The sequence below is a fragment of the Dasypus novemcinctus genome, chromosome 21 (genome assembly GCF_030445035.2).
Source record: "Dasypus novemcinctus isolate mDasNov1 chromosome 21, mDasNov1.1.hap2, whole genome shotgun sequence".
Classification (NCBI taxonomy): Eukaryota; Metazoa; Chordata; class Mammalia; order Cingulata; family Dasypodidae; genus Dasypus; species Dasypus novemcinctus.
In genome coordinates, this window is record NC_080693.1 from 14,276,605 (window position 1) to 14,302,501 (window position 25,897).

Genomic DNA, 25,897 nt, shown 5'->3' on the forward strand with positions numbered 1-25,897 from the left:
CCAAGTGGTCCAATCCCCTGCACCAGCCTCCACCCTGTCCCTTGGTAGAGCTCCGAGGCAGGTACCGTTTCATACTCTTCTCCCTAATCCTACCAGTTTTTACACTGAAGAGCCCTTGGGACATTCTCTCAATCAAGAGCCCTCACTTTATGAGGCTCAGTGACCAGCTGAAAGGTACCCCTTCCCTCCCCCAACCCCCTTCTCTCTTTGGCTGGTCAGCTTCTATACATCCTTCAAAACCAGGTCCAGGCAGCACCTCTCAGGAGCCGTCCTTCTGCCCACTGCACCCCAGGGAGACTCCCACCACTTCTCAGAGCCTCCCGCAGTGCCCTAGACCCACATTTGTCAAGAGCTTGCCCTGGGTATTGAGATGAAGTACTCCCGTGTCCGTCTCCCTCCCATGCCAACTCCCTGGGGACAGAAGTTGACCCCCACACACCCCTAGCACCAAGAACAGTAGAGGAAGGTCTGTCGCCACCCGTCCCCCCTCATCATACAGCAAACATCTCAACCAAGCAATTCAGCGTAACAAAAAACTACTCTGTGCAGCATCATGTAGCAAACATGAAATGTTGAAAAATGAGAATGCCACCATGATACAGAAGCTCTGCCCTCCTCCAGTTACACATCCTTCGCGTAGGTTCTGAACAATGCTGGATCTAGGGAGGTGCTTAGTATACCCCAGCAAAGGACAGAGAGTTGTCCTCACCCTTCAGGGTGACTTCATCAGGAAGCGCGATGGACAATTTCAGAAGCCTGCCTGGAAAGTACGAACTGCCTGAGGGCACGTCTCCTGGCCCTAGAGCACAGGGCTACCGCCCGCAGGCCTCTAAAGGGGCTCACCGTCTCCTAGAGAGGCAGAGCCAGAGAGGACCACTTTCGGACAGAGCCGTAGGCATCACCCGGCCCAGACCCTGGAGGAAGTCTCTGCCACGCATGCCCCATGGAGGGAATGTGGGAACAGCAAGTATCCTGACCTCAACGACCTGACCCCCAGCCCAGTGGACCCTGGGCCAACCTGCCCCGACTCCCAACAACCAGACTAAGCTAGTGTGGTGCAGTAGGAGACGGCCAGGCTGTGCTAGGGGTTTTCCCTGTGTTTCAGTCCAGGCTTGGTACCTTTCAGCTGTGTAATTCAGAGGAAGTCACAACAGAGATAAAAATGCCCAGCTCACAAGGTCAGGAGGGTCCAGTGAGACAAAACCTTAAGAGGACACAGATGCTAGTTCCCTCTTCCCTCCTTTCACCCACCCAGGATGTGACCCACCGGATCGGGAGCTCCTCTCTGGGCAGGCAGACACATTAATCCCCTTTGAATTTAAAAGCACACCCCACCTGATACTGAAATAACCAATCATAAAACTGTTAAATTCGTATAAATAAAGTGGATGTGCCACCACAGTCTGGAGGCGCTGGGCAGCTCTGGGGCAGCAGGAGAGTAGATGATTCTGCCACAAGCACAAGAGAGAAGAAGGGATGCCAGGCAGGGTCCCAAGCCCAGTGAGCAAAGGCAAGCAGGGAGGTGGGGATGGGCAGGGCACAGTGACGGGAAGACGTCCTGCCAGCGAGGGCCTGAGGGCCAGGCGCGCTTATAGTTCATTCCGAAGGAGATGGAGCGGTCCAGGAGGCTTCTGAACAAGAAGCAGATCTGTCAGAAGTTCTGAGCGGCAGCGGAGTGTAGAAAAGGAGGGAGAATGGAAGGAAGGAGACCATTTGGGTGGTACCACAATGACCCAGGCATGACCAGGGATGGACTAAGGTAGAGGACGTGAAAATGAAGACGAGGAAACAAAATGCCAAAGGCATTACGAAAGGAGAAAAAACACAACAACAACCAGTACTCAAGCCCCACATCACAGGGGTCCACAGAAGCTCCAGGCAGAGCCTAATTCCTGTCATCTGCTCAGCCCCTCCCTAACCTGCTCTCCTCTCCTCACTGCTCACCCCTGGAGAAATCTGTCTTTATGTTCAAAAGGATTTGCGAAGTGGAAATGAGTGCATCTCAGGGGCACCTTGTCAGAAACGTGCCATGACAAGTGACATTTTTGGGTGTTAGAGTTAGTGTCTCTCAACTGCTGGTGGATCTGATTTGCCCACTTGACAAGTGAAAAGACTGTGACACCAACAATTATAGAAACAAATTCAGCCCGGAGTCTGGAAATCAAGCTGTTCTCCCCGTCTCCTCCGTCGCACTCCGCAGACAAGATGGTGGTCCCTGGCAGCCGGCCCTCTCTCCTCAGGGAAGCTCGGGGGACGGGCAAACCCTCAGGCTACACGGCCTTTCCAATGGCAGCTGGAGAACGGAGTGTATATGATTTCTCAGAACCGGGGGAAGAAAGGAAAGCCTCTTCAAAATACTGGATTCAACACAACAAACAGGGTACGTAATGACTCCATGTCTATGAAATTCTAGAACAGGCAAAACTAACCTATGGTGAAAGAACTGAGATCAGCGGTTGCTCTGGAGGGTGTGCTCAGGCGACGTGATGTTCTGTGTCGAGAGGGTCATGGGTCACGAGGGTGTATGCGTTTGACAAAACTCACAACGCAGTTCACTGTGAGTCAACTATACCTCAGTGAAAAATATTAAAGACAAATACATATATTAAATTAGATACAAAAGACAGTCGTTTCCTAGGAGGGTAGAGGTCTTAAGGAAAACTAAAAGCTATTTTGTGTTCAGGACTTAGAATTACAGAATCCTTAAACTTGAGGCCTGGGAACGAATTCACCCTGTTGTTCAACCTGCGCTCTTCGGATGAGTACCCAGGCAGCACACCACCTACCGGAAGTCACAAAGCAAATCAGCAGCAGAACGGGGACCAATCCCAGACCAAGTCCTAGCCTGGGGTCATTTTCTCTGTTCTGGACCAGTGCCAAAAAAGTAGATAAAAAGGATCAAGGGTGATTTTCTGAACTAATTTTTTTAGGAGGTACCAGGGATTGAACCCAGAACCTCGTACTTGTGAAGCAGGCGCTCGACCACTGCGCTACACCTGCTTTGCTGAACTAATTTTGTTTGAACCATTCAACCTAGAACTACATAGCCACCCCCAACCCCCAAGACCAGTCTAAATCAGGATAAAAAACAGTTTACCTTTCACCAGGCTGAGTCAAAAATGGCTCCTCCGTTAAATGGCAGACTTAATACTCCTTGTTTAGCCTCCCTGTTCATACACAAACACCCAAATGGGTGACAAGAGGCCAGGAGGTAAGTAGGAAGACACTTAGGAGTCATAAAACTGGGCTCTTACCCCAGCTGTGCCGTGACTCACTGTGGTACCTTGGCAAGTTGCCCACCCTCTCTGGGCCTCAGTTTCTCCACCTGTAAAAATTAGGGTGTTGGACCACATGCCGCTAAATGCCCTTCCAGCTAGAACCCTGTGATGTTTTTGAACTGCTGGCTTAAGAATTTCCAGGGTTAACACAAGGGACTCTCACTCTCTGGGAGCCACTAGCAAACTCAGCTTTCGTACTCCAAGCAGCGTCAATTCTCAGGCCTCATTCCCTATTTTGATTAATGACATGCCAGATCCCTGCATGATTTCTCCTTTGAGAAGCAGCAAAAAAAACCCTCAATGGTGTCCTATTACGGGGCCCTGTCCTTGTCCCCACCTCTCAAAGACTTGCAGCCCAGTTCTCTGAGATTAAAGAATTGGTCTCTCCATATTACACTCAGTTTGAAACCAAAACCCAAAACAGGATTTTTGACATGCCTCCCAGACTACAAGGCTTGTGCTACATTAATGATTAAAACGGCAGCTGCTAATGTCTTACAAGCAAGTTGGTCAGTTAGACAGCTTAGCATCTGTTTAAATCCCCTCTCTTCCTCCATCCCACATTGTGGTTCCGAAGCCAGTCTAAAGAGAAAGTAAAATACATAGATTTTCATTACTAAGAGAAGTCTCAATGAGTTTGTAAACAGCACATCCTTGATTGAATTTTCAGAAAACTTGCTGGGATGAAGAGGACAAGTGCACACTGAATTATACCAGGGGAGCTGAAACTGGGTAATTTATAATCTTAAGGCAGATCTGAATTTGAAAAAACCATCACCAGATTTTCAGCCACCCACTTCATTCAGGTATTTATTCACTCATTCCCACAAATAATGACTGAGCTCTAGACAGCACAGAGGTTAAGAGCACCGGCTCTGGAGTCCACTGGCCTGTGCTCAAGCCCCTGCATTAGGCACAAGACCTTGAGTAAGTCACTTGACTTCTAAGGCTCATTTTTCAAGTCGACAAAATGTGAATGATGGCACCTGCCTTACAGGGTTGTTGTGGGGATGAAAGGAAACGATGCGTGTAAGGTACTAACCCAGTGCTCTCAGCAGCAGCATTAGTCTTTAAGGCACTGTGCTAGACTCTACTAAAAAATAAGAACAGCAGGAACAAATGCCCTTGTGGAACATTTAGTCTAAATGGCGCATGGGGGGAACTAGGACCTAATACACTGGTATGTCAGTTTTCCCTTCCAAAGGGCTGGACACACAGCATCTCATCTGATCCTCTTAACTACCCTCTTAACTATGCAGCAAGTATTATTGCTCCAGTTTACAGATTAGGAAACTGAGACCAGAGCAGTTCATGGACTCATACCAGCGCAAGCAGACACAGAGGCAGAGATGAGATTGATTCCAATAAAAAACAAGAAATGTCAAACGCTGGAGGAGAACAGAGGGTGCAATGGAGGTCAACAGTCCTCTAGAATGCATTGATGGAACTGTGCTGTCCATATGGAATTCCTGTTTGGAACCAGTTAAGGCTCAGTTTTGTCCAAATGGAAACAGATCATGCTTGCTGTCTCAAAGCTCTAGAGCTGGACTCCCTGAGTGCGGCTCACAGCTCAGTAAGGTGAGCTACGGAGACCTCGGCAAACTTCTTAACCCCTTTCTTCATCTGCCAAATGCATATAATGCCATTGCCTTAATGGAGTTGTTTTCAAAGAAAAAAATTTAATGCGATAATGTGTGCCTGGTATACAGCAAAGGTTCAGTAAATGATGGCTAATATTTTAAGCTTTGAAAGGTGCTAAAGATTAAAATGAATTGAAGGGACTGTATGGTGTGACTAACGGCAGAGTACACTCTATCATACACTGTACAGGTCATGAAAAACTAGAACACGCACAGCCTGCCCTCAAGAAGCCTCAGTCTTATTAAGGCGATAAGGAAATAAATGCAAAATGACAATAAGAAACAGGGCTGGGTGGGAGGAAAGGAGTCAGCAGGCTTTGAGTATATTATTTGAGTGCAGGATACTGTGCTAGGGACTTCACACAGTGTCTCATTTAATCGTCACAAAAACCTGGAAGGTAAGTAATATAATTGTCTCAATAGTATATGTGAGGGAAGTGCCAAGTGAATGATGTGGATAACAAGCACGAATGATCTAGGAAGGCTGCCTGGAGGAGGAGGCAAGGGTTGATGGCCAGCATCAACACAAGCACCAAGTCTGAGGCTGCTTTGTAAAAGGCCCCTCCCTTTTCTAACCACAAGAAGCTGGGTCAGCAGGAAAAGCTGGAACATCATTTACGTCTTTTTAAATGGCTAGGTTAGACTGAAAAGCTGGGTGGTTTGTCTGCTAGGTCAGGAGCAACAACTTTTTTCTTTTCTTTTCAACAGCCTTTAATACATGCTTCCCTGGGCACTCTATTTATAGCCCCTTCTTCACCTAATAGCCCAAGCTGGAAAAAAAAATTTAAGGCAGTTTAAAAAGTTTTAAGATCCAGAAATCTGCTAACAGTGGTTATACAACCTTGCATCATCAAGGCGTGAGAAAATGGAGAGTGAGATATCCAAGTACCCCTTTATATGAAACAAGAAGAATCTCAACAAGTTTGTTTGAAAAAGGATTACAGTGATTTTTTTTTTCTCCTTTGCATTTTTTTATATTTTCAAATTTTCTCCATGGGAAGCCATTGTTTCTTAAAAAGCACAATGATAGGAGAGGTGTAAACATTCTAAACAGCGCAGCTCTAAGCAGCTGGACCCGTTCAGAAGAGCCTGTGAGGGTCATCTGCTGTGCCTGGGCACAGAAAGCCGAGCAGAATGGGCAGCAGGCTGACCCTCAACCACGTGACTTCCGAAAGCTGGCGTTCTCTAACCTGTCAGGAGGTCAAGGACAAACGTCCTCAGCACCGCAGGCTTCTCCCCAGCGCTCCGTCAACCTGCCATGGCACCTCCCCCTCCCCTGGCAGGGACTCCTAAGGAGAACCCCTCCCCGGAGCTTCAGGGCCCTGTCCACCGCTGACCGCACAAATGGGGGCTTCGGTGGTGAGAGAAGAGTAGTCTTTTGGTGACTGCCAAGGTAAAATCTGCTGCTTCTGTAATGGCATCCATGCCCCTCCCTCCTGAGAACTCCCCCATGGCTCCCCAGTGTCTGATGGAAGAATCCAAACTCCTCAGCCCAGCATCTGAAGTCCTCCACGAGCAGGTCTTACCCTAGTTTTCCAGTCTTGTGCTCCACCACTCCCATCGGGGTGGCTGCTAGGACCTGTCCCTATCACCTCCACCTGCCGTTACTTACTATCTAGCTATTGCTCATGCTGTGCCTTTGCTGAGAAAGCCCTCTAAGCATCCTTTTCCATTTCTTTTTTTTTTTTTCAATTTTTTTGTCTTTATTTTTTTAATGTTACATTCAAAAAATATGAGGTCCCCATATGCCCCCCACCCCCCTCACCCAACTCCTCCCCCCATAACAACAACCTCCTCCATCATCATGAGACATTCATTCACTTGGTGAATACATCTCTGAGCACCGCTGCACCTCATGGTCAAAGGTCCACACCATAGCCCGCACTCTTCCACAGTCCACCCAGTGGGCCATGGGAGGACACACAATGTCCGGTAACTGTCTCTGCAGCACCACCCAGGACAACTCCAACCCCCGAAAATGCCCCCACATCACATCTCTTCCTCCCACTCCCTACCCACAGCAGCCACCATGGCCACTTTCTCCACACCAATGCCACATTTTCTTCGATTACTAATCACAACAGTTCATGAATAGAATATCAGTAGGTCCACTCTAATCCATACTCTATTCCTCCATCCTGTGGACCTTAGAATGGTTGTGTCGACTCCACATCTATATCAAGAAGGGGCTTAGATTCCACATGGATGCTGGGTGCAATCCTCCTGCTTTCAGGTATAGGCACTCTTGGCTCCCTGGTGTGGTGGTTGACCTTCTTCACCTCCATGTTAGCTGAGTGGGGTAAGTCCAATAAACCAGAGTGTAGGAGTTGTACGTCTGTTGAGGCTCAGGGCCTGGCTATCACATGGTCAGTCCGGAGATTCGGGTCCCCTGGGTATATATTAAACCCCAGCACCAACTACAGGTCCGGTAAAAGTAACAGGAGAGACTTGTGGACAAAGATCACATCTGAGACCAGCTCCATCACACAGAAACACAAACTCCAAAGTAGGGCCAACTGACATGGCACTGAACTCCATCTGCCATGACCATAGAACCTGTGGGTCTCTGTAGCCCTCAAAAGAACCAATACCTGGGGTTGTATCTGCTTTATCTGTCTCTGGGACTCTGCTGAGGTGTGCATAAGGGCAACCCCTCTGATAACGTCATGGCTCTTTTTGGAGACTCATAGCCAAATAAACTCATTTGTCCTTTCCATTTCCCCCTTTGATTCAGGTCAAAAAGCATTTTTAACTCCTGGTATTATATGTAGACTGAGATATTCTGCTGGTCCGAGTTGACCCTTTTATTCAAGGTCATTTTCTAGTTATATCATCAGCTGGTACTTGGTAGTAATCCCTTGGCGCCAGGGAGGCTCATCCCTGGGAGTCATGTCCTACGCTGTGGGGAAGGCAACACATTTACATGCTAAGTTTGGCTTCAAGACTGGTCATATTTCAGCAACACGGAGGCTCTCAGGAGGTAACTCTTAGGCACCCTGCAGCTCTAGCCTTGTTCTTATTTCAGGTGCACAGGCTCATAAGCATAGTCATTAGTATCGAGGGCTCATTGTTGGACACTCCTTCTTTTTTGGTCTTTGCCGTTGCACTTGGGGGATTGTTGCTGTTCCTTTAGGGACTGTGATAGAGCTCCCCTGGCTAGGAACTCAGCACTCGCTCAGTTGTTGTTTTTAATTGTAACCACTATGAAAATATCCAAACATTTTTATGTACCCTAGATATATGCCCTGGAGAACTCCCTGCCAACCATGTGTCCCCTGTCAATAACATCCCACACCAGTATTCCTCCCCTGCCATTGTTGAATCTCTCTGTGATCCAAAACTTCTGCAAAAGTGAAGCCCAATATATTGTTAGGTTCCATTAATAGTAAAATGGAATATAGTGATGAGTTTAAAGGTTAGATATAGAATACATATTAATTTAGAAAAATTAAGGTAAAAATAAATTGGGTTATCAAAAAAATTTTTTAAATGCAAAAGCTTTGTTTTTGATGTTTTGCCTTCCATCACTGTAATAAGTGTTGCCCTGTATGCAAACTGGCAAGGCAACTACTTTCATCTTTTCCTCAGTGTCTACGTCCTTTCCTTTTCTTTTATTTTTCCTAGTTATTAAGCTTATCTTCACAAAAGTCTTAGATCACAGTAATTCATATATATAATATACAGAACTCCCACATATCCAACATAAAACCCTTTTCCCTTCCACAGCAATAATCTTTTTACATATTCATACTATATTTATTGAAACTGATGTACAGATATTGAGACAATAGCTTTCAAACAAGGTAACATTTGGGTTTACATTGTGGTTTATATCTTAAATTATACAATTTTCTAAATTTTTAGTTATCTTACGATTTTACATTATGATTTACATTTTATCCTATCAGCCCTTTTCCATTTCTAATGAACCGAACCTGCCATCATCCTCGGTGCTTCTGGACCGTGCTTCCCCCACCCCTCCCTTGCTGAGGAGCCAGAATGCCTGGGTCCAAACCCCAGTGCCCTTACTTCTAGTTGTGTGACCTTAGGTAGTTGAGTAAATTCTCATTGCCTCAGTGTCCCCACCTGCAAAGCGGAGGTCTTAACAGTAACTTCCTCTGGGTTGTTGTGAGAAGTAAATGACTGGAACTTCTAAAGGACCTACTCGGGTCTCTGGCACATAGTAATATAGCCCTAAGCCAAAAAATAAAACCTGACCACCTTCAGCTATCCTTACTACTGCTGGAGGTGGCCCCTCCCCTCCCTGTTCCCTTACTGCATTTATCCACTCAATCTTGTCCCTGTCTCAGCTGCTCAGTAGACTGAAAGGCCTGGTAAATGCTTAGCTTGGTACACAGTGTCGATATAGAGCCACTGAATGAAGAAACGAATTCTACATAATCACACTTAATAGTTTGTCCACAAGAAGGCCCAAATTTAATGTCTGAAGGAAGATAAGGAAGAGACTAAAGAAGCAGAAATTGTATTCTTAAAGTGTGATTTCTGGACCAATAGCATCAGGCTCACTTGGAAAGTTGTCAAAAATGCCAGTTCTCAGGCTCCAACAGAGAATCTATGGAATCAGAAAGTCTGGGGGTCGGGCCTGGCAATCTGTGTTTTAAGAAGCCCTCCAGGTGATTCTGATGTCTCTGAATCCTGAGTTCTGAACACAAGAAGCAACATGGCAGTGCAGAATGAGTCCTGGCCCAGGAATAGATTCTAGACATTGACCTTGCCCCAGGCTCTTAACCTCAGAGCCCCAATCTCCCTATCAGTGATAAGGGACAGTAACACCCAGCTAATTAAAGATCCTGAGGACTAAATGAGATCCCCTGTGCATACAGTAAGTGCTTACTATTAATTCTATTTCTTTTCCTGTATATCTCACAGAGTTGGGAAAAATAAATAAAACTATGGAAGCAAAAGGGGTTTGTGGATTGCCAAATGCTACGGCAATCAGTCCAGCTATTGCGGTTGGTATGAATGCCCAGCCCAGATTTCCCCAGCATTCACAGGACATTAGGAAGTGGTTTATGTTCGGCATCACAGAACCTACAAACACAAATCTTCCAACAGAATATCTGTGTCTCACATGTTTATTCAAGCAGAATCGCCAATAGAATAAATGAGTCTCTTTCTCACCCCCTCCCCCAGTATTCTGGTTAGGCTTAACTAATTACTAACTCACTGATCTTTCTATCTAAATTTGCCTCTTGGAAGAGGATTATCTGAAAACTTTTTCCCGCCAACTGCAAACATTTACAAAGACCCTTTGAGCTGGTGCACAGAACTCACAATGTATGACATCCAACGCCAGGCAGTTGTAGAGGGTTGAGATTAAGACAGTAACATTTTGAAACTTGTTTTAGAAAAGAAAATCAGGAAATAAAAATAAGTACTCTTTCTTCCGCCATACTTCCTAACTTATCACATCACTGTTCTCTTTCTCTCTGCTCTCATTGGAAAGGAACCACTTTCCAGAAGGAACGCAAGAAATTCTAGAGTGGACCGTGGTATGGATTGCTGTTTCAAGATGGGCAGAGAGTGTTCAACCAGCCAGCACCAACTGAGGGCATCCGCAGGAGGCGCAGGCAGGAGAGGGTCGTCAGTACCCTAGCCACCACTCAGACTAAGGTCTGAAGCTCAGCGTCACCCTCCTGGGAGGGCACTGCCTCCACTGAAGGCTCCCTAGGCGCGAGGCATTTTGCTCACCGATGCTTGTGTATGGACTGACTGAACTATTTCGGTATGAGGTCCCAGGCAGCTGTAGGGAATCATTACCTTAAAGTGGGAAAAATGTAGCCTGGGACACCACCCCCCTGGAACCAGGCGTGTCACCTGTGGTTCAAACCCTGCGAGCCTCCAGCACCACAGCCGCCTCGGCTCTACTCAGTCCACAAAAACGCCCACCTCCTGCCTCCTTCACTGGTCCCCAGCCCAGGTCAGCCTTCTCTCCAGGGCCTGTGGAAGTCATTCCATCCTTCACAGCCCGCAGATTCAGAGAAGCCAGTCCCCACTGCTCAGCCTCTTCTGAATTCTTCTCAACTCCTACAGCATCTACAATCCTTATGACTCAACTGAGCGCTTACCTACAGACTTTCATTATTTTCTGCATCTCAGTTTTCTCTCCAGAAACTGTGAGACCCTTGAGGGCAGGAACCAGGTAGGAAATCCCAGCTTCCCAGCTCTCTCTCTTCCCAGCAAGTCATTGTACTCCTCTGAGCCTCAGTTTCCTCACCTCTAAAGCAGGAAGAACAATAAAACCTTGCAAAGTAGCTGTGAGGAACAACTGATGGTCTGGCAATTGCTTTGTTCAAGCTGTAACTGCTGCTTTTAATCATAATTACCTTTGTTGTTGTTATTTTATTTCTGTACCCCCTCCCCTCCAGGTGGCATATGTGGTTAATATTAATTCCCCTGCTGTCTACAACAAGTGACGCTTCTCCCTGGCACACTCCTCTAAAAGAATACTAAGAGGGAAGAGGGTGCAGCTCAGTGGTTGAGCGCCTGCTTCCCACGCATGAGGTGCTTGGTTCAATCCCTGGAACCTCCTAAAACAACAAACAAACAAACAAAAAACTAAGAATACTAAATGCTGTGAAAAGTCTTTGTCACAACAGTACAGAATATACATGAGAACCTCATTCCGTCCTCCAGACATTTATCTGAACTGAATGGAGCTGAACTGTGAAATCCCAGAGGCCTTGCCTATCAGCTAAATAGCACTGGGGAGCCTTCATTCCCTTAAGGGTTAAGCGTCTTTTAGGAAGGATGGTGGGTGCTGGGGCCTGGAAGGTTCATTTCCTTCACAGATGGGCAAGTGGTCTCAGCATATTCTCCCCATACCGTAAATTCCACCCGAATAATTACTCTGCTGTTAACAGTGTGTGCTACTATGTTCCAGGCTCTATTTAATGTTTTATATACATTATCTCACTTAATCCTCATTCCTCTGTATCTCTCTCTTTCTCTCTCTCTCTCTCTGAAGCAGATGTGGCTCAAGCAATTGGGCTCCTTTCTACCATATAGGAAGGAGGTCCAGGGTTTGATGCCCAGGGCCTCCTGGCAAAGGTATGCTGGGCCGTGTGGCGAGCTGACCTACACAGAGTGCTGTCCTGCACCAAGTACTGCCCCACGCAGGAGTGCTGGCCCACACAGAGAGCTGGCACAGCAAGATGATGCAACAAAAAGAGACAGAGGAAAGAGAGTTAGAGATGCAGCAGGTCAGGGAGCTGAGGTGGCGCAAGAGTCTGAGCACCTCTCTCCCACTTCCGAAGGTCCCAGGATCCGTTCCCGGAGCCACCTACTGAGAAGACAAGGAGACAGGGAAGAACACACAGCAAATGGACACAGAGAGCAGACAACGGGGGGAGGGGGGAATAAACAAACAAGTAAATAAGTAAATAGATAAGCAGAGATGGGTACACACCTTCTGGAGGCACATAGCCAATAAATCAGAAGAGCCAAAATTCAATTCAGGTTCTCCAGATAGAAGCTTCCTTGCTTTTGCACTCCCTAGATAGCCCTCCATTCATCCCTTATATTTGCATATTTTAACTTCCACCTCTCATCAGTTATGCATTTCAAGGGCATAGAGTTTCCTATTATAAGGAAGATGTAAAAGGGGAAAAAAATCCCCCAAAGTTTGATGCTCTCTCCATTAACTGGCTGGAGTTCACTGATGACTGAGATGTGATTTTGGGATAAGGCTGCAATGACAGAACACCTGAGAAAAGTGGAAAAGGTTATGAGGAAGCAGAAAGGTGATTGAGAATAAGATACTCCAGTGGGCAGCTGGGGACAAAATATCATAAAGGTGGGACAAGACTCTTCCAGAACCCAGAGCCCATCATCCCTTATAAAAGTCACTTCACCAGAAAGGAAAGAAAGCCATCCAAATGCCAGTTAGCCAATAGAAGAGGCCCTAATAATTTCACAGGTCCCACTAAAGCTTGAAAAGTGAGCTGGAAATTCACAAACAAAGAGGAGTAAACAAATCACTGCTGCTAAACCAGTCAGGGCTAGAAGGAAACCAAAAGTCCCTCCTCCTAAAAGATGTCTTACCAGTCCTTCCATTAACCAGGAGGCATCCAGTTGTAAAAGAAACCAATCAACATTCTTTACTGGTCCTTGGCATGAGTCCTTGCTCTGGGAAAGAAGGCGAGCTGCTGTCTTGGTAAGGAAACCCCTTTGCTAGCAGCCACTTTGGATCTCCTTGACTTGGGCTTTCCCTATCCAGGGTACTAGTTATCTCTGGTGCCGGATAGAATTAACAGGTACTCCCTCCCGAGTACCAATCTCTCTATCCTGCTACTGAAAAGATTTCCGCTTTGGCAAATTGAATTCGGCAGAGAGCAACAGTCGATGTGCAGATACCTGCTACACGGAACATCAAAACTTTCGAATTTGAAGGCTCCTAGCACATTACACCTCCAAACACCATACTGACAGACAAGGAAACTTCAAACCAGAAAGGGCAGTGACTTGCACAAGGTCACAGGAAGGGTCACTGGCAAAGTCAGTGCTGGAGTCCAGTCTTCCTGATGCCCGGTCCAGGGCTCTTATTAAATAGCGCCGTCTCCCTTCTTTCCTGGGAGGCATGGCAGGCATGCCACCCCCCTGCCAGGATTATCACCCTCTTAAGAACCAAGCCCATCCCACTCCCCCTCCACTACATTCCCTCCTCCAGCCCAGCGAGTTGCAGCTCAGATAAGCAGGTCTTGGAGCAGGGGCATTCTCTGGGAGGGTGCGGAGTCTGAGGGCTGCTGGTACGGGAAAGGGGGGACAAGGTGGAGAGAGATGGGCAGGGAGGAATGTTACTGCAGTGACATCCCCCAGAGGGGGCTGGGAGAGCCGGGCCCTGGGGGCGGGGGCAGCGAGGCACAGAGGCATCTTCCAACAGCAGTTGGCACCACCTCGAGGAGAGACAAGAAGAAGTGGGCTCTGATGGATAAGGTCGCGCCAGGCATCGCCAAGTCCAAGCTGGCAGGGCGGCACCGGACCCATGAGGTGGCACCGGCACCGGGGAGCAGGCCCAGCTCGACCGCGGGGCGGGGAGAGCCTCGGGCAGAGGCCTGCCCACAAGGATGCCCAGTCGCCCGCGGGGAGTCCCCGCGCCCCCCTCACCCGTGGGGTGCCCGTGGGATGGCCCCGCTATCCCAGGCGCCCGCGAGGCGGCCCCGGGGCCTGGCAGAGGCCCGCGGCCCTCGCCAGCTCCCGTCAGCAGTCGCCGCCCGGAGCCCCGTCGCGCGCCCCCCGCGCGGCCTTACCGAGGCACTGTCCCACGGGGGTGCTGAAGGGGTTCCCCAGCAGGAACTCCATGTTGGGTGGACCACACGGCACCGGCGCCGGCCCCCACCCCCCGTGTGCCGCCGCGGTCCCCGCTGTCCCCAGCCGCGCTCCGGACCTGACTGACACTTGCCCCCGCCCCACCCTCAGGAACGCCGAGCGCTGGGCCCTTGGCCCCTCCCCTCTGTCGCGCTTCTATTGGGCAGCTCCTGGCACAGACCTCGTCCGATTGGTCTCCACGAAGCCCCATCTACCCAGCGGCGTCCGATTGGGCCGAGGGGCGAGCTACGTCACTGGAGTCTCCGCCTGGCTCAGCGGTACCTCCCCTTGCCCGCCTCCAAACGGGAGCTCTGCGTTTTGATTCATCTACCTAGTGGTCCATCTAGGGAATCCTCATTGTTATTGGGCAACAGATGAGTCAATCTCCACGGGAGGGATGGAGAAAAGGTGGGGCTACGAGGAACCCCGCCTGTAGAAAGTGTTCATTGGAAAAACGTTTGTTTTCTCTGCGGCTGGTTGGTGTTGGGAATGGGTCCCCGCCCAGAAGTCGGTCACGTGGTCCACCAACTTTCACCCAGGAAGTCCACCTCCTGACTTCCCCCTTAGCAACCAAGTGGCGGTCCTTGGTTCCCCTAGCAACCCGGCGACGCGTCGGCTGCGCTGAGCTCAGGCCGGCAGCCTGCGCAGGGACGGTGAGAGCTGGGCGCCCGAGCTAGAAGAGAACGCGCAGGGACGAAGCAGCACCCCGCCTTCCTCTTTCCTGGTACCTTTTATTCTGAGACGTCTGCCCGGCCCTTCTCTTCTGTGAAATGAGTACCCAAGTCCTTGCCAGCCACTTTACAGTCGCCCTGAGGCGCTCAAAGCACTTTAGTCCTGTGTTTTCAGGCCTTTGGATGAGGGGAAACGAAAACAACAACAACAAAACAACTAAATGAGTATTTCCCCAGAGAACTGGCCCAGAAGGGATTTTTAAGGGGTCGAGGGTTGCATCCCCCAGCCTCCAGCTCTGATCCCTTTCCTCAAAGGAAAGGCACCAGTCCACTCATAAATTATAGGCTTTAACCATCAAATCCGACCTCTTAACACTCATTAAGTTATTTCTTTTCTTATTTTTATTCTCCAGCCTGGTGCTTTGGAACTTGGGACAAGTTCCTTCTCTCTGGGCCTCAGTTTCCCTATCTGGGAAATAAGGGCATTAGGATTCCAGAATTAAGGGAACAATGGCCTCCAGAGCAGATGTGTAATTAAATAACTGTAACTTAGTACACAGAATTAAGTGGTTGGTTGCTTTGCTTCCTGTAAATTCATGGACAATGGGGTTTATATTTTTCAGATCCAATTGATCCCAGGTTGTCTCCCAGGACGATTCTGGATCTGTTCCTGCAGAAGAAGCTACTGCATAGACAGTGGTGGATACCTCTCGATTGCTTTGCACACTTCCTACCACTGGTCTTCATCAACCAGTCTATTGTAAGGCAAGTCAACAGGAACCCAGGTTGGGTGGTAAATTACTGATAAAATCCCCTTGATGGAGGAGCATGTGGGCCTCGCCCCCAACCCAGAACAATTGTGAGAAACCATGTGAGCTGTGACTGTGACAGTCCACAATTGAGTCCCAATTAAGAAAAAGTTGCTCTGGCGTCTTACTCTCCTGCCTCTGCCGTCTAGACTTGGACATGCTTCCTTAGCCTTTCTAATCAGCTTCAGCTGTCTTATCTTCAGACCCAGGGAGATTAGACCAACATAGAAATTGAGTTTCTGGAGATTTCTCAAATCAACAATCTACCATCAACCCTCGTTAGCTCTTGCCTCGTTGTTCTTGCCATCCTCAGTACTAATTTTAAGATGAATGTCTTAGAATTAAAATATGATCACGTCCTTGCCCTTCGAAAGTGCTGGGAACTACCCAGGGACCCTAGGATAACAATAAAAGTCCTGCAGGCCTCTCCCACCTCACAGCACTTCAGCCAACGTGGAATGTGTCTTTTTCTCTCCCACCTCTGGGCCTTTACTAGGCCATTCCCTCTTTCTTCATTCCTACCGGTTCTTCTTCAGATCTCAGCCCTGTCTGCTCTGCCCAGGCCAGGTGCCATAACGTGTGCTCTCCTAGTTCCTTGCCTTTCCTGTCCCTACAGTCTTGGCATGGTTTGTGATTAAATATCTGTAGGATTATTTAATTTGTGCCTGGAATTGAGGGAAGGAGATCTGTGTCATTCACAGCACATAGTAGGTACTTGATAAAAATGTGTGTGGAAATGAATGATGTCCAGCAGTTTTGTGGGCCTTAAAAACTGGAGGGAGGGAAGGTGGGAAACGGGAGGCTTGGACAGGTAGTGTGAGTTCCCAAAGGCTGCATGGTCAGCATTCCAAGCCTGCCTTGGTGTGCTTAACACATGGTGTGTGTAACACATGGTGTGTGTAATGGCTATTCCACATTGTATAGTGATTACCGTGCTTGTCTGGAAGTGAGCGTAATCTGTCGCAGATGCTCTGCCTTGATGGAGCAAAGTGGGTGAGATGAGCAAGTGAGTTAAAGTTTTGAAATGAGAACCTTTTCCCAAAGGGTAGCATCTTTCTTTGAGAAAAAAAAAAAGCACAACCACGTTGCAGATGGCATCTGCCGAATACAGCACATTGAAATTTCCCCCAAGGCAAATGGATGATAAGTTAGAGGAAACCATCTCAGATGATTGTTGAGATGGAGAGAGGCAAGGACTAGAAACGTCTCTGGGGGTTGACTCGATCAACCCAAGGAGGAGGAGCCAATGTCCAGAGAGTGGAGAGATGGGGGAAAAAGAGACCAAGGTCTTGAAGGACCCAGGTAGAGAAGGGGGAGGAGGGCTATGCCGCCTTCTGGGGCAGAATCAAAGGATGCAGGAGAGTTAAAGGCCCAGACTGTTTGATTGTAAACCAACCAGCATCAGGGGGCACATAGTGTGCCCAAGCTGCCTCCCTGTGGGGGAGGAGGGAAGAGACTGGTCAGGCAGTAGAAGCCTCTAAGACCGGGCCCTTCTGAATTTGCCATGGACACCACCAGCCCGATGTTAGGGTTCTCTCTAGCAGTGCCTGGTGAAACAAAAGACAGGGGACATGGGGGGACTGTCCAGCATCAAGGACTTGCATGGCAGGTAGGACAAGAGGGTCAGGAAGCCCCAGTGGCCTGGATGTCGGGGAGGCCTGCAGGCAAAGGTGGAATGTAAAGACCAGAAGGTGAGAAACAGGTGGAAGGCAGAGGGGACACCTGAGTTTCCAGAGTGGTCAGAAGGCAGAATCTGGGCATTTCTAGGAGACGGACGGAGGAATATACCTTCATGCAAAGCCCAGGCCTTCTGGGTTCCTAACGAGAGGTTGGTGAGGGTGAGAAGGAGGTGGGTGCCCCAGCTTGCCAGGGCTATGACTCTGCAGTAAGGGACAGTAGTCCGGGGGCTGCCCCCACAGTGTGACTAACCAGATCCCCCAGGGCAGGTCGCCTCCTTTGCCTGCGGCATCTCAGCCAAAACCCTGTGGACCATGTCTTAGTTTGCTAACGGCTGCCAATGCAAAATACCAGAGATGAGTTGGCTTTTATAATGGGAATTGATTAGCTGAAAAGCTCACAGTTCTGAGGCTGTGAGAATGTCCAAATCAAGGCATCATCAGAGATGCTGTCTCACCAAAGGTCAGCTGCTGGCAATACCGGACCCTGGCCACGTGGCAAGGCACAATGGCAGCCAGTCTGCACCAACGTCTCTGCTTTCCCTTCTAGGCTCTCCCTTCTAGGCTCTTGTTCTCTCCAAGCTCAGATGTGGGCGATCAGGCACATGATTAGTCTCTTTCGGTATCCCCATGCTCTGCTGATTCCAGCCATCAGGCTTTCTCTGTCTCTGCCCTTTTTCTCTGTGTGTCTCTGCATTGATAAAGGACTCCAGCGCGAGGGCCAAGACCCACCCCGGGTCACGCCTCACTAAAGCGCTCCAATCAAAGGCCGCCAACTGAATCCAATCCAAAGGGTCCCATACCCACAGGAGTGGATCAATTTAAGAAAATCATTTTCTGGGCTCCACCAAAGACTCAAAGCAACACAGACCATTACCAATGGAAACCCATTGGAGTTAGCTTATGTAAAAGAGAATTTAATGCAGGAAGTTAGAAGCCCTCCTGGAACCCACTGAGAGCCCGCTGACAGCCAGGCTTCCCGCAGGGGCTGGGAGTAGAGATGAGACGCCTGGCCGGGGGAAGGCAGCCCCAGTCCCTTTCAGTCTTTCTGCCTGTGCTTTGGTCTTTCTTTTTCCAGATCGCCCAGGTGCTCATCTCTGCTTCCCATACATCTGCCCCTCATGCTTTCTCTGTTTGACCCTGCGCCCGGCTGCCCCCCAGCTCTCCCGTTCCTCCCCAGCTCAAGCAGCCAGCTCTGACAGGCTGCTTTTCTCAGGAGGAAGAAGAGCCAGCTTGGGGCAGAAATCCATCCATGCGCTGGCTGGCGTGTGAGGTGATGGGGGGAAGAGGCAAGGCTCTCAGAGAAGGGGCGGCTGAGGGCCGGGAAGGCCAGGGGGACGTGGTCGGTGGTGGGTACCAGGAAGCCCCGACGAGGATGGGCACAGAGACCAGAGGCCCAGGACAGGGTCAAGGCCTGAGGATACCTGAGATCCCAAAGCTAAGGAGAGCAGTGTGGACACCAGTGCAATGGGCCCGGCTGGCAGCACAGCTGGGGTAATGAGGCCGAGGGATGGACTCCTGCGGGCTGTCGGCCAGTCAGGCCAGGCCCTGGGGCCTCTGGGGGTGACGTTTACTAGCCTGTAGTGTGGGGGGCCAGGCGGGGGAGGTAGAGGGAAGCCGACCTCAGCGGCCGCCGTGTGCGGCCGCCGCGATGCCCCACGGCACCTGCCGGGGAGGCCTGGCCCCGCCCCGTCGTCCCGCGAAGGAAGCAGCGGACGGTGGTGCTTTTCAGGGTAGCGCCGGGCAAGATGAACCGGCTCGGCGACTCGATGGAGCCGCGAGTGATAGACGACGACCTGCTCAAGCTGGCTGTGAGCGAGCAAGGCCCACGGGACGAGGCCGGGCAGCTGGCCAAGCAGGAGGGCATCCTCTTCAAGGATGTGCTGGCCCTGCAGCTGGACTTCCAGAGTGCGTATCCCCTGGGGGGCCCGGGGGGGCGGGTCACGGGAGCCAGGTGGGGGCCGCCCTGTCTCTGAGCCTGAGCCTCGGAATTCCTTGCTAAGGCGGGTCACGGGACAGCCCCGGTGTGAAGGCCTGGGGATAATGTGGACGTGTTGTTTTGTTTTCACACAAAACACTTCTGGGAAGCAGATGGAAAGTGTCCTTGGCATCTGAATCTCCATAAACTCCTGGTTCCAAATAAGTAGAGAGGAAAAGATCAGACGAACCCCAAAGGTCCCGGGCTGTTTCCGCCACGTGACTCCACATGTGTGTCCTGGGAATGAGAGTCCCCAGCAAGCAGAAGCCGTTGGCATGGGCCCAGGCAGCCAGGACCTGGCCTCCAGGGAGCGAAGAAGGGCCTGCGGGAGCAGCTTCAGAGCGGGGCACGGGGCCACGCGGAGGGAGGCCCCCCTGGAGGGGCAGGGCAGTGCAGTGGGAGGGCGTGGCTCAGGAGCAGGACCCCCTCTCCACCTCAGTTTCCCCGTCTGAGGAAGGGGGCTGGCTGCGAAGACAAGGGGAGAAGCACCCACCCAGGGCCAGGCCGAGCCAAGAAGGCCAGCAAGTCGGGGCACAGGGGGCATACGAGGCAGTGAGAGCGGCAGGCAGGGCCCAGATTCTGGCACCTACCCCGGTGCTTTTGGAAATGAGGCTGCAGCAGAGCCACCTGTGTGATTCACCTGCCTGCTCTGTCCCGGGCCTACTACCATCCAGGTCATCTGGTTGACCCAGGACAAACCAAGGTCCTGCCTCAGCCCGGCCTTGGGGACCAGCCCACCGACCTGTCCAGAGTGTGGCTCCCAGGGCTGGCCCCAGCTCTGCAGGGGTGCTGGCCACCCAGAGCAGGCAGGGCTGTGCAGGAGCCTCAGTTTCCCACCTCCAAGGGTCCAACAGCTTGCAGACCAGCTGACACCATGAGGGCATTTAGTAGTCGACCCCCTTCCTTTTGCTCCCCTTACCCCCCTCACCCACATGCATTCAGGCAATATGTATCAAGAGCCTTTGTGTGCCAGGTGCTCTCCTAGACACTAGGAATTCAACTGTGAGAAAAAAGACAAAAAGCCCTCTCCTCACACAGCCGACCTTCAAGTGGGAGAACAAACAATAAATGCAAGTGGCAAATAGATGGGCTCAAGCAACTGGGCTCCCGTCTACCATATAGGAAGTCCAGGGCTTGATGCCCAGGGCCTCCTGGTAAGGGCAAGCTGGCCCATGTGGCGAGCTGGCCTGCGCAAAGTGCTGACCTGTGCAGAGTGCTGCCCTGCACAGGGTTGCTGCCCCATGCAGGAGCACAGGCCCATGCAGAGAGCTGGCGCAGCAAGATGATGCAACGAAAAGAGACACAGAGGAGAGACAATAGGACGCTTAAATCTTAAGAATAAATAAATGAAGCAACTAAGGAAAATAGACTATATACTAGAGGTGATACGGGCCATGGGAAAAAATAAAGCAGGTAAGGAGAAAAGGATAGCTGGGGGTACAGGGTGTCGGAGGAGGCTTCCCCAAAGAGGCAACGATTAAGCAAAGACTACAAGGTTTAGAACCCTGCTGCATTGCTGGCGGGAATGTAAAGTGGTAAAATGTACAATGGTGCCACCACTGTAGGAAAGAGTCTGGCAGCTCCTCAGAAAGTTAAACATAGAAATACCACATGACCTGGCAATTCCACCCCTGGGCACATACCCAGAGGAACTGAAAGCTGGGACTTGGACAGATATTTGTACACCAATGTTCACAGCAGCATGATTTACAAGAGCCAAAAGGTATATGCAACTCAGGTGTCCATCCACTGATGAACAGACCAGCAGCGTGGTCTAGCCGCACCACGGAATATCACTCAGCCCTGAAAAGGAAGGAAGTCCCAAAACACGCACCATAGGTGAACCTGTGAGCACATCACGTTGAGTGAAATAAGCCAGGCACACGCAGACACATACTGGAGGATGCCACTTAGATGAAATAACTAGAATATGCAAATTCATAGAGATGGAAAGCAGAGTACAGGCGACCAGAGGCCGAGGGGAAGGGGAGTGAGGAGGCAAGGCTTCATGGTAGAGTTTCTGTTTGGGGTGGTGGAAGGTTCTGGTAATGGGCAACCAGGATGTAGCACAAGTTGTTGAATGTGGTAAATCCCACTGTGTGCTTGAAAGTGGTTAAAATGGAAGAAATTTTATGTTGTACAGCTGTTAACACCATAAAATTAAAAATTGAAAAAAAAAAAAAACCAGCTTAAGGAGGTAAGGGAGGGAGCTGTGTCTGCCTTTGCAGGGACAGCGTGCCAGGGAGTGGGGAGAGCAAGGTGCAGGGGCCGTGGAGACGGGGGCGGGCCTCGGGTATCTGGGACAGCGGAGGAGACCGCGCTGGGGCAGAGCGCAGAAGGACGGCCCCCTGTCTCTGCCCGGTGCCACCCACTGTACCAGGGTCCTGAGGAGCCCCCCAGCCCGGCCCCCACGGGGGCAGCTCGGGCAAGTCCCGTGCTCTGGGCAGGTCTGGCCGAGCCCCCGCCGACCCCCGCTAGGTCTTCCTGTGTCCCCAGCAGCAGAGCCAACTGGTGGCAGTGCCCTAATAGGGGCGAGGGGCGGGGGGCCCTTTGTACCGTTCGCACTAGCCGACCCCATCCTCCGACACGCTGACCCTGAGCCTGACCGGAGGCCGGGGCCACCCGAGGGGTCGCCGCCCGTGGTTTCAGACATCCTCCGGATAGACCACCTCTGGCAGTTTGAGAACCTGAGGAAGCTGCAGCTGGACAACAACATCATCGAGAGGATCGAGGGCCTGGAGAGCCTCACGCACCTGGTCTGGCTGGGTAAGGCCCCTCCCGGACGGCGTGTCTGCCCTCCTCACAGCCGGCCTCCCGCCGAGGCCATCCCCACCGTCAGCCCGGAGCAAGAAAGCGGCTGGTGTGTGAGGCCCAGGGCCTGCCCCGGCCGGCCGGGCGCAGCACCGCAGAGCACCTTCAGCTCCCACCTGCCCAGGCGCTGGGGCTGCGAGGGGAGCAGAGGGGCGCCCGCGGGCTCCTTCTCTATCGCCCATGACCTTGATCGTGCTCCCCTCCCCCCAGGCCAGGTCAGACCAGGATGAACTGTCTCAGCTGCTCTGGCACGCTGAGCGCTTACTATACACTAAGCCTATCCTCTAAGCTTCCCACGCGCGGCCTGTAGATCCTCCCAGCACCCCCACTGAGGTGATGAGCCAAGGGAGGCCACAGCAAGTAAGCAGGGGGAGGGACAGGGACCCCGATCCAGCCCAGACCGCTGCCCCTCGCTGCCCAGGCCACGGAAGGCCTCCCCGGAGGCGGGCCCCCAGCGGAGAGGAGCGGGCCTGAGGGTGGTGTGTACACCTCACCTCGCTCACCAGGATCCGGAGAGAGCGGGATCGGCTACAATCCCACTCTGCAGCAGAGGAACCAAGGCTCAGAGAGGTGAAGGCACTTGGCCAAAGTCACCCAGCCACGACGTAGCAGAGCTGGGGCTCGCGCCCACGCCTGCCTGACTCTGATGCCCACGCTGCTTCTCTCTCATCAGGTTGCTGCCCGATAACAGGAATAACCCGGGGGGCACAGCCCCTCCCATTTTGCAAACCGCTTTCAGCTGCCTCTGTGCGAGGCCCAGGCCTCCCTCCCCAGCACTGGTTCCTGGGCTTGGCAGCCCACGGAGCTCTCCAAGGGTCATCTGTCGGCCTGTGGGTTGAAGACACGGGCCTGGGACTTCGCCGAGGGTGACCCGGTCAGCCCAGCCCTGGCCACACCCTTGGATGGCCTGCCGCTCTTGGGCCCTGGAATCGCCGTGAGCTCAGGGAAGTGACCGGGCCCCACTGTCCCTTAGTCCTAAACAGGTGGCCCGTGTTCCCCGCCGCCCGCTCACCCAGCTCGAACTCGAAGGCTAGTCTCAGTCTCCCCCGTCGCCAGAGCTTATCGGCCTCACCACCTGGAGCCCCTGCACGGGCAAACAGGAGGGGGCCGGCCCACAGGTAGAGACCCAGCACTCCCAGGTGTGGGGGGCAGTGAACAGGAGAGAGCTCTGGGCAGTGAGAGCCAAAGGCAGGCGCCGGCCTCTGTCCAGCCTCAGGCTAGTTGCCCAGAGAACCAGGATCCAGAGAACCAGGCCCACCCGGGGTGCAGCGGGGGCGAGGGGGCCCTTGGGTGCCCCGCTGGTGGCCCCTGGAGGGGACTGGCTTTGTATGTGCCCTGTCCAGTTTCGCGCCCAGTGGCGTGAAACCGAAGGTGGCAACGGAAATACTGACACCTCCCATCAGGGCCTTCCCCCAGCTGTTAGACACTTACCAGCCCAGCGCTAGCTCCGGGCCTGGCGCCCAGGCAGCCAAGGAACACGGACCTGGTGGCCCAGTGGGAAAGCCAGCACCTTCGCCTCTGTGAACCTGGGCCTCTTTGCACGATGTGTGAGACGGGGGTGTCACCGATGCTGGGAAGAATAAATAAGGCCGTGCCGGCGCAGGGCCTGACCTAGAAAAGGTGCGTGAGCTAGGATGGCTCGGCTGTCATCGCAGGAAGCAGCATCTCGGAAGCGCCGCCTGCCAGAGCCCCCTGATGTGCAGAGGAGGCTGAATTCAGACGCAGTTAAACCCACCTTCCCAAGTCACCCTTTCAAATACGAATTTCTTGCCGTTATATCCAAGCTCAGGACAAATTGTCCCATTTTGGCCTCTGGGCCACTCATTTCTTAGGATAGGGTGACAGTCCCCAACCCCAAGCAACCCTGAGAGCCAGTGGTGGGGACCCCAAGCCGGCTGGAATGTGCCGGAAACACTTGACATGCCCACATCAAGGGAGCCGACCTTGGTGGACCCGGCCACCTCCTGGTCAGCTGAAGGGGGTGCAGTCTGGGCATATGGCCAAGCCCTTCGAGCCTCAGCTTCCTGATGGGTAAGGTGGGGAGAGATTCCAAGCTGCTGCGGCAGGCACTTGTCAGAGGGTGGACCCACAGGCACGACACATCCTGGCAAATGCGAAGCAGGTGGGAGGAATTAGTGCCCAAGGGCCCTTGGCGTGAGGGAAGGGGACACCGATGCCTGTGTCCCCTGGGAGGTGGCGTCAGCTAGGGTTCTCCAGGAAACAACGGGCAGGATCGAGGCATACTTGTGTACGTGTTCATATATGCATAAGTGTGTGTGTGTGTGTGTGTGTGTGTGTGTGTAGAGCTTTATTATAAGGAATTGGCTCCCGTGATCTGTGGGGTCTGCCAAGTTCAAATTCATAGAGCAGTCCAGGGGCTGGAAATGCCAGTGAGAGTGACCTTGAATTCATGAGTGCCAATTTCCTTAGGCTGGGAACTCAGGAAAGAGTCGAGGGTGTAGTCTTGGGGTGGAACGCCTTCCATTCTGGAGCTTTCCATTCTTTGCTCCGGAGACCTCCCCCGGTTCGGATGAGGCCTGCCCACGTGATGAAGGGTCAGCTTCCTTTACGTAAAGTCAGCTGGTTGCAGTTGCCAATCCCATCTGTGAAATACTTTCCCAGCCACTTCCAGGCCACTGCCTGACTCATGAAAGCAGCCATCCCAGGGAGCCCCTGCTTCGGCCCTGCCAGTAAGCACACGTGCGCGCACCCGCCCAGGTGTCTCCAGCCAGAACAGGGGCCAGGTTCTAACTCAGAACAAGGGAAGCGGTTGTGGCTCAAGCAATTGGGCTCCCATCTACTATATAAGAGGTCCAGGCTTCGATTCCTGGGGCCTCCCGGTGAAGGTGAGCTGGCCCACGCAGAGAGCTGGTGCAGCAAGAAGAAGCAACAAAAAGAGACACAGAGGAGGGACAATAAGAGACGCAGCAGACCAGGGAGCTGAGGTGGTGCAAGAGACTGAGCACCTCTCTCCCACTCCAAAAGGTCCCAGGATCAGTTCCCAGTCCTGCCTCAAGAGAAGACAAGCAGACACAGAAGAACACACGGCCAGTGGACACAGAGAGCAGACAACAAGTGGGGGGGGGGGGATGAGTAAATAAATCTTAAAAAAAAAAATTTACAATTTGAGTTAAAAAATAAATAAATAAAGCAGAACCAGAGGGTGACAAAGAGTTGGCACCAGGGGAAAGAAATCCCAGCCGCCGGGCAGCGGGCGCCGGCAGCTTGTCGGCGGCTCGCAGAGCACGAAGGTGCCCTTTCCCTTCCAGATCTGTCCTTCAACAACATCGAGGCCATCGAGGGGCTGGACATGCTGGTGAACCTGGAGGACCTGAGCCTCTTCAACAACCGCATCTCCAAAATCGACTCCCTGGACGCCCTGGCCAAGCTGCAGGTGTTGTCGCTGGGCAACAACCAGATCGACAACCTGATGAACGTGAGCGGCGGGCGCCAGGGACCCCGGCCGAGGGCAGGGCCGAGGCCGCAGGGCAGCGGCCAGCAGCTGGCGGTGGGGCCCGGGGCGGGCGGAGAGCCGGGCCACCTAGATGGGTCCAGCGAGAGGCTTGCTCACATTTAAATACCGCGCTCGGCCCAGCAAAACATCCCGGGGTCCGGCCGTTCCCGATGGCAGCCTCTGCGTCAGCCACGTCCCTTTCCGTCCCTCAGCCTCACACTCGCCCAGGTGGGGCATTGGTTCTGAGCTCAGT

The 25,897-nt window shown here is 52.0% G+C and overlaps 2 protein-coding genes across 8 annotated transcripts in view; one reads left to right on the plus strand and one right to left on the minus strand.

Moving 5' to 3' along the window:
- TOM1L2 (target of myb1 like 2 membrane trafficking protein) overlaps window positions 1-14,371 on the minus strand; it is a 106,802-nt gene extending 92,431 nt beyond the window's left edge. For 6 of the 7 annotated variants that reach the window (XR_011646762.1, XR_011646761.1, XR_011646760.1 and 3 more), the window contains exon 1: window positions 14,188-14,370. Coding sequence is in view for 4 of the 7 variants with exons in the window: in XM_058283342.2 (XP_058139325.1) it covers window positions 14,188-14,239 (52 nt within the window). In the remaining 3 variants the exon portion in view is untranslated. Of the gene's footprint in view, window positions 1-14,187 lie in introns of all 7 variants that reach the window. The other variant, XM_004453250.5, reaches the window with a different exon arrangement.
- Window positions 14,372-14,788: 417 nt separating this feature from the next.
- DRC3 (dynein regulatory complex subunit 3) overlaps window positions 14,789-25,897 on the plus strand; it is a 43,111-nt gene continuing 32,002 nt past the window's right edge. Inside the window, exons 1-5 of the mRNA XM_071210277.1 lie at window positions 14,789-14,969; window positions 15,540-15,681; window positions 19,134-19,309; window positions 22,029-22,145; window positions 25,460-25,626. Coding sequence (XP_071066378.1) covers window positions 19,150-19,309; window positions 22,029-22,145; window positions 25,460-25,626 — 444 coding nt within the window. The 5' untranslated portion in view covers window positions 14,789-14,969; window positions 15,540-15,681; window positions 19,134-19,149. The remainder of the gene's footprint in view (window positions 14,970-15,539; window positions 15,682-19,133; window positions 19,310-22,028; window positions 22,146-25,459; window positions 25,627-25,897) is intronic.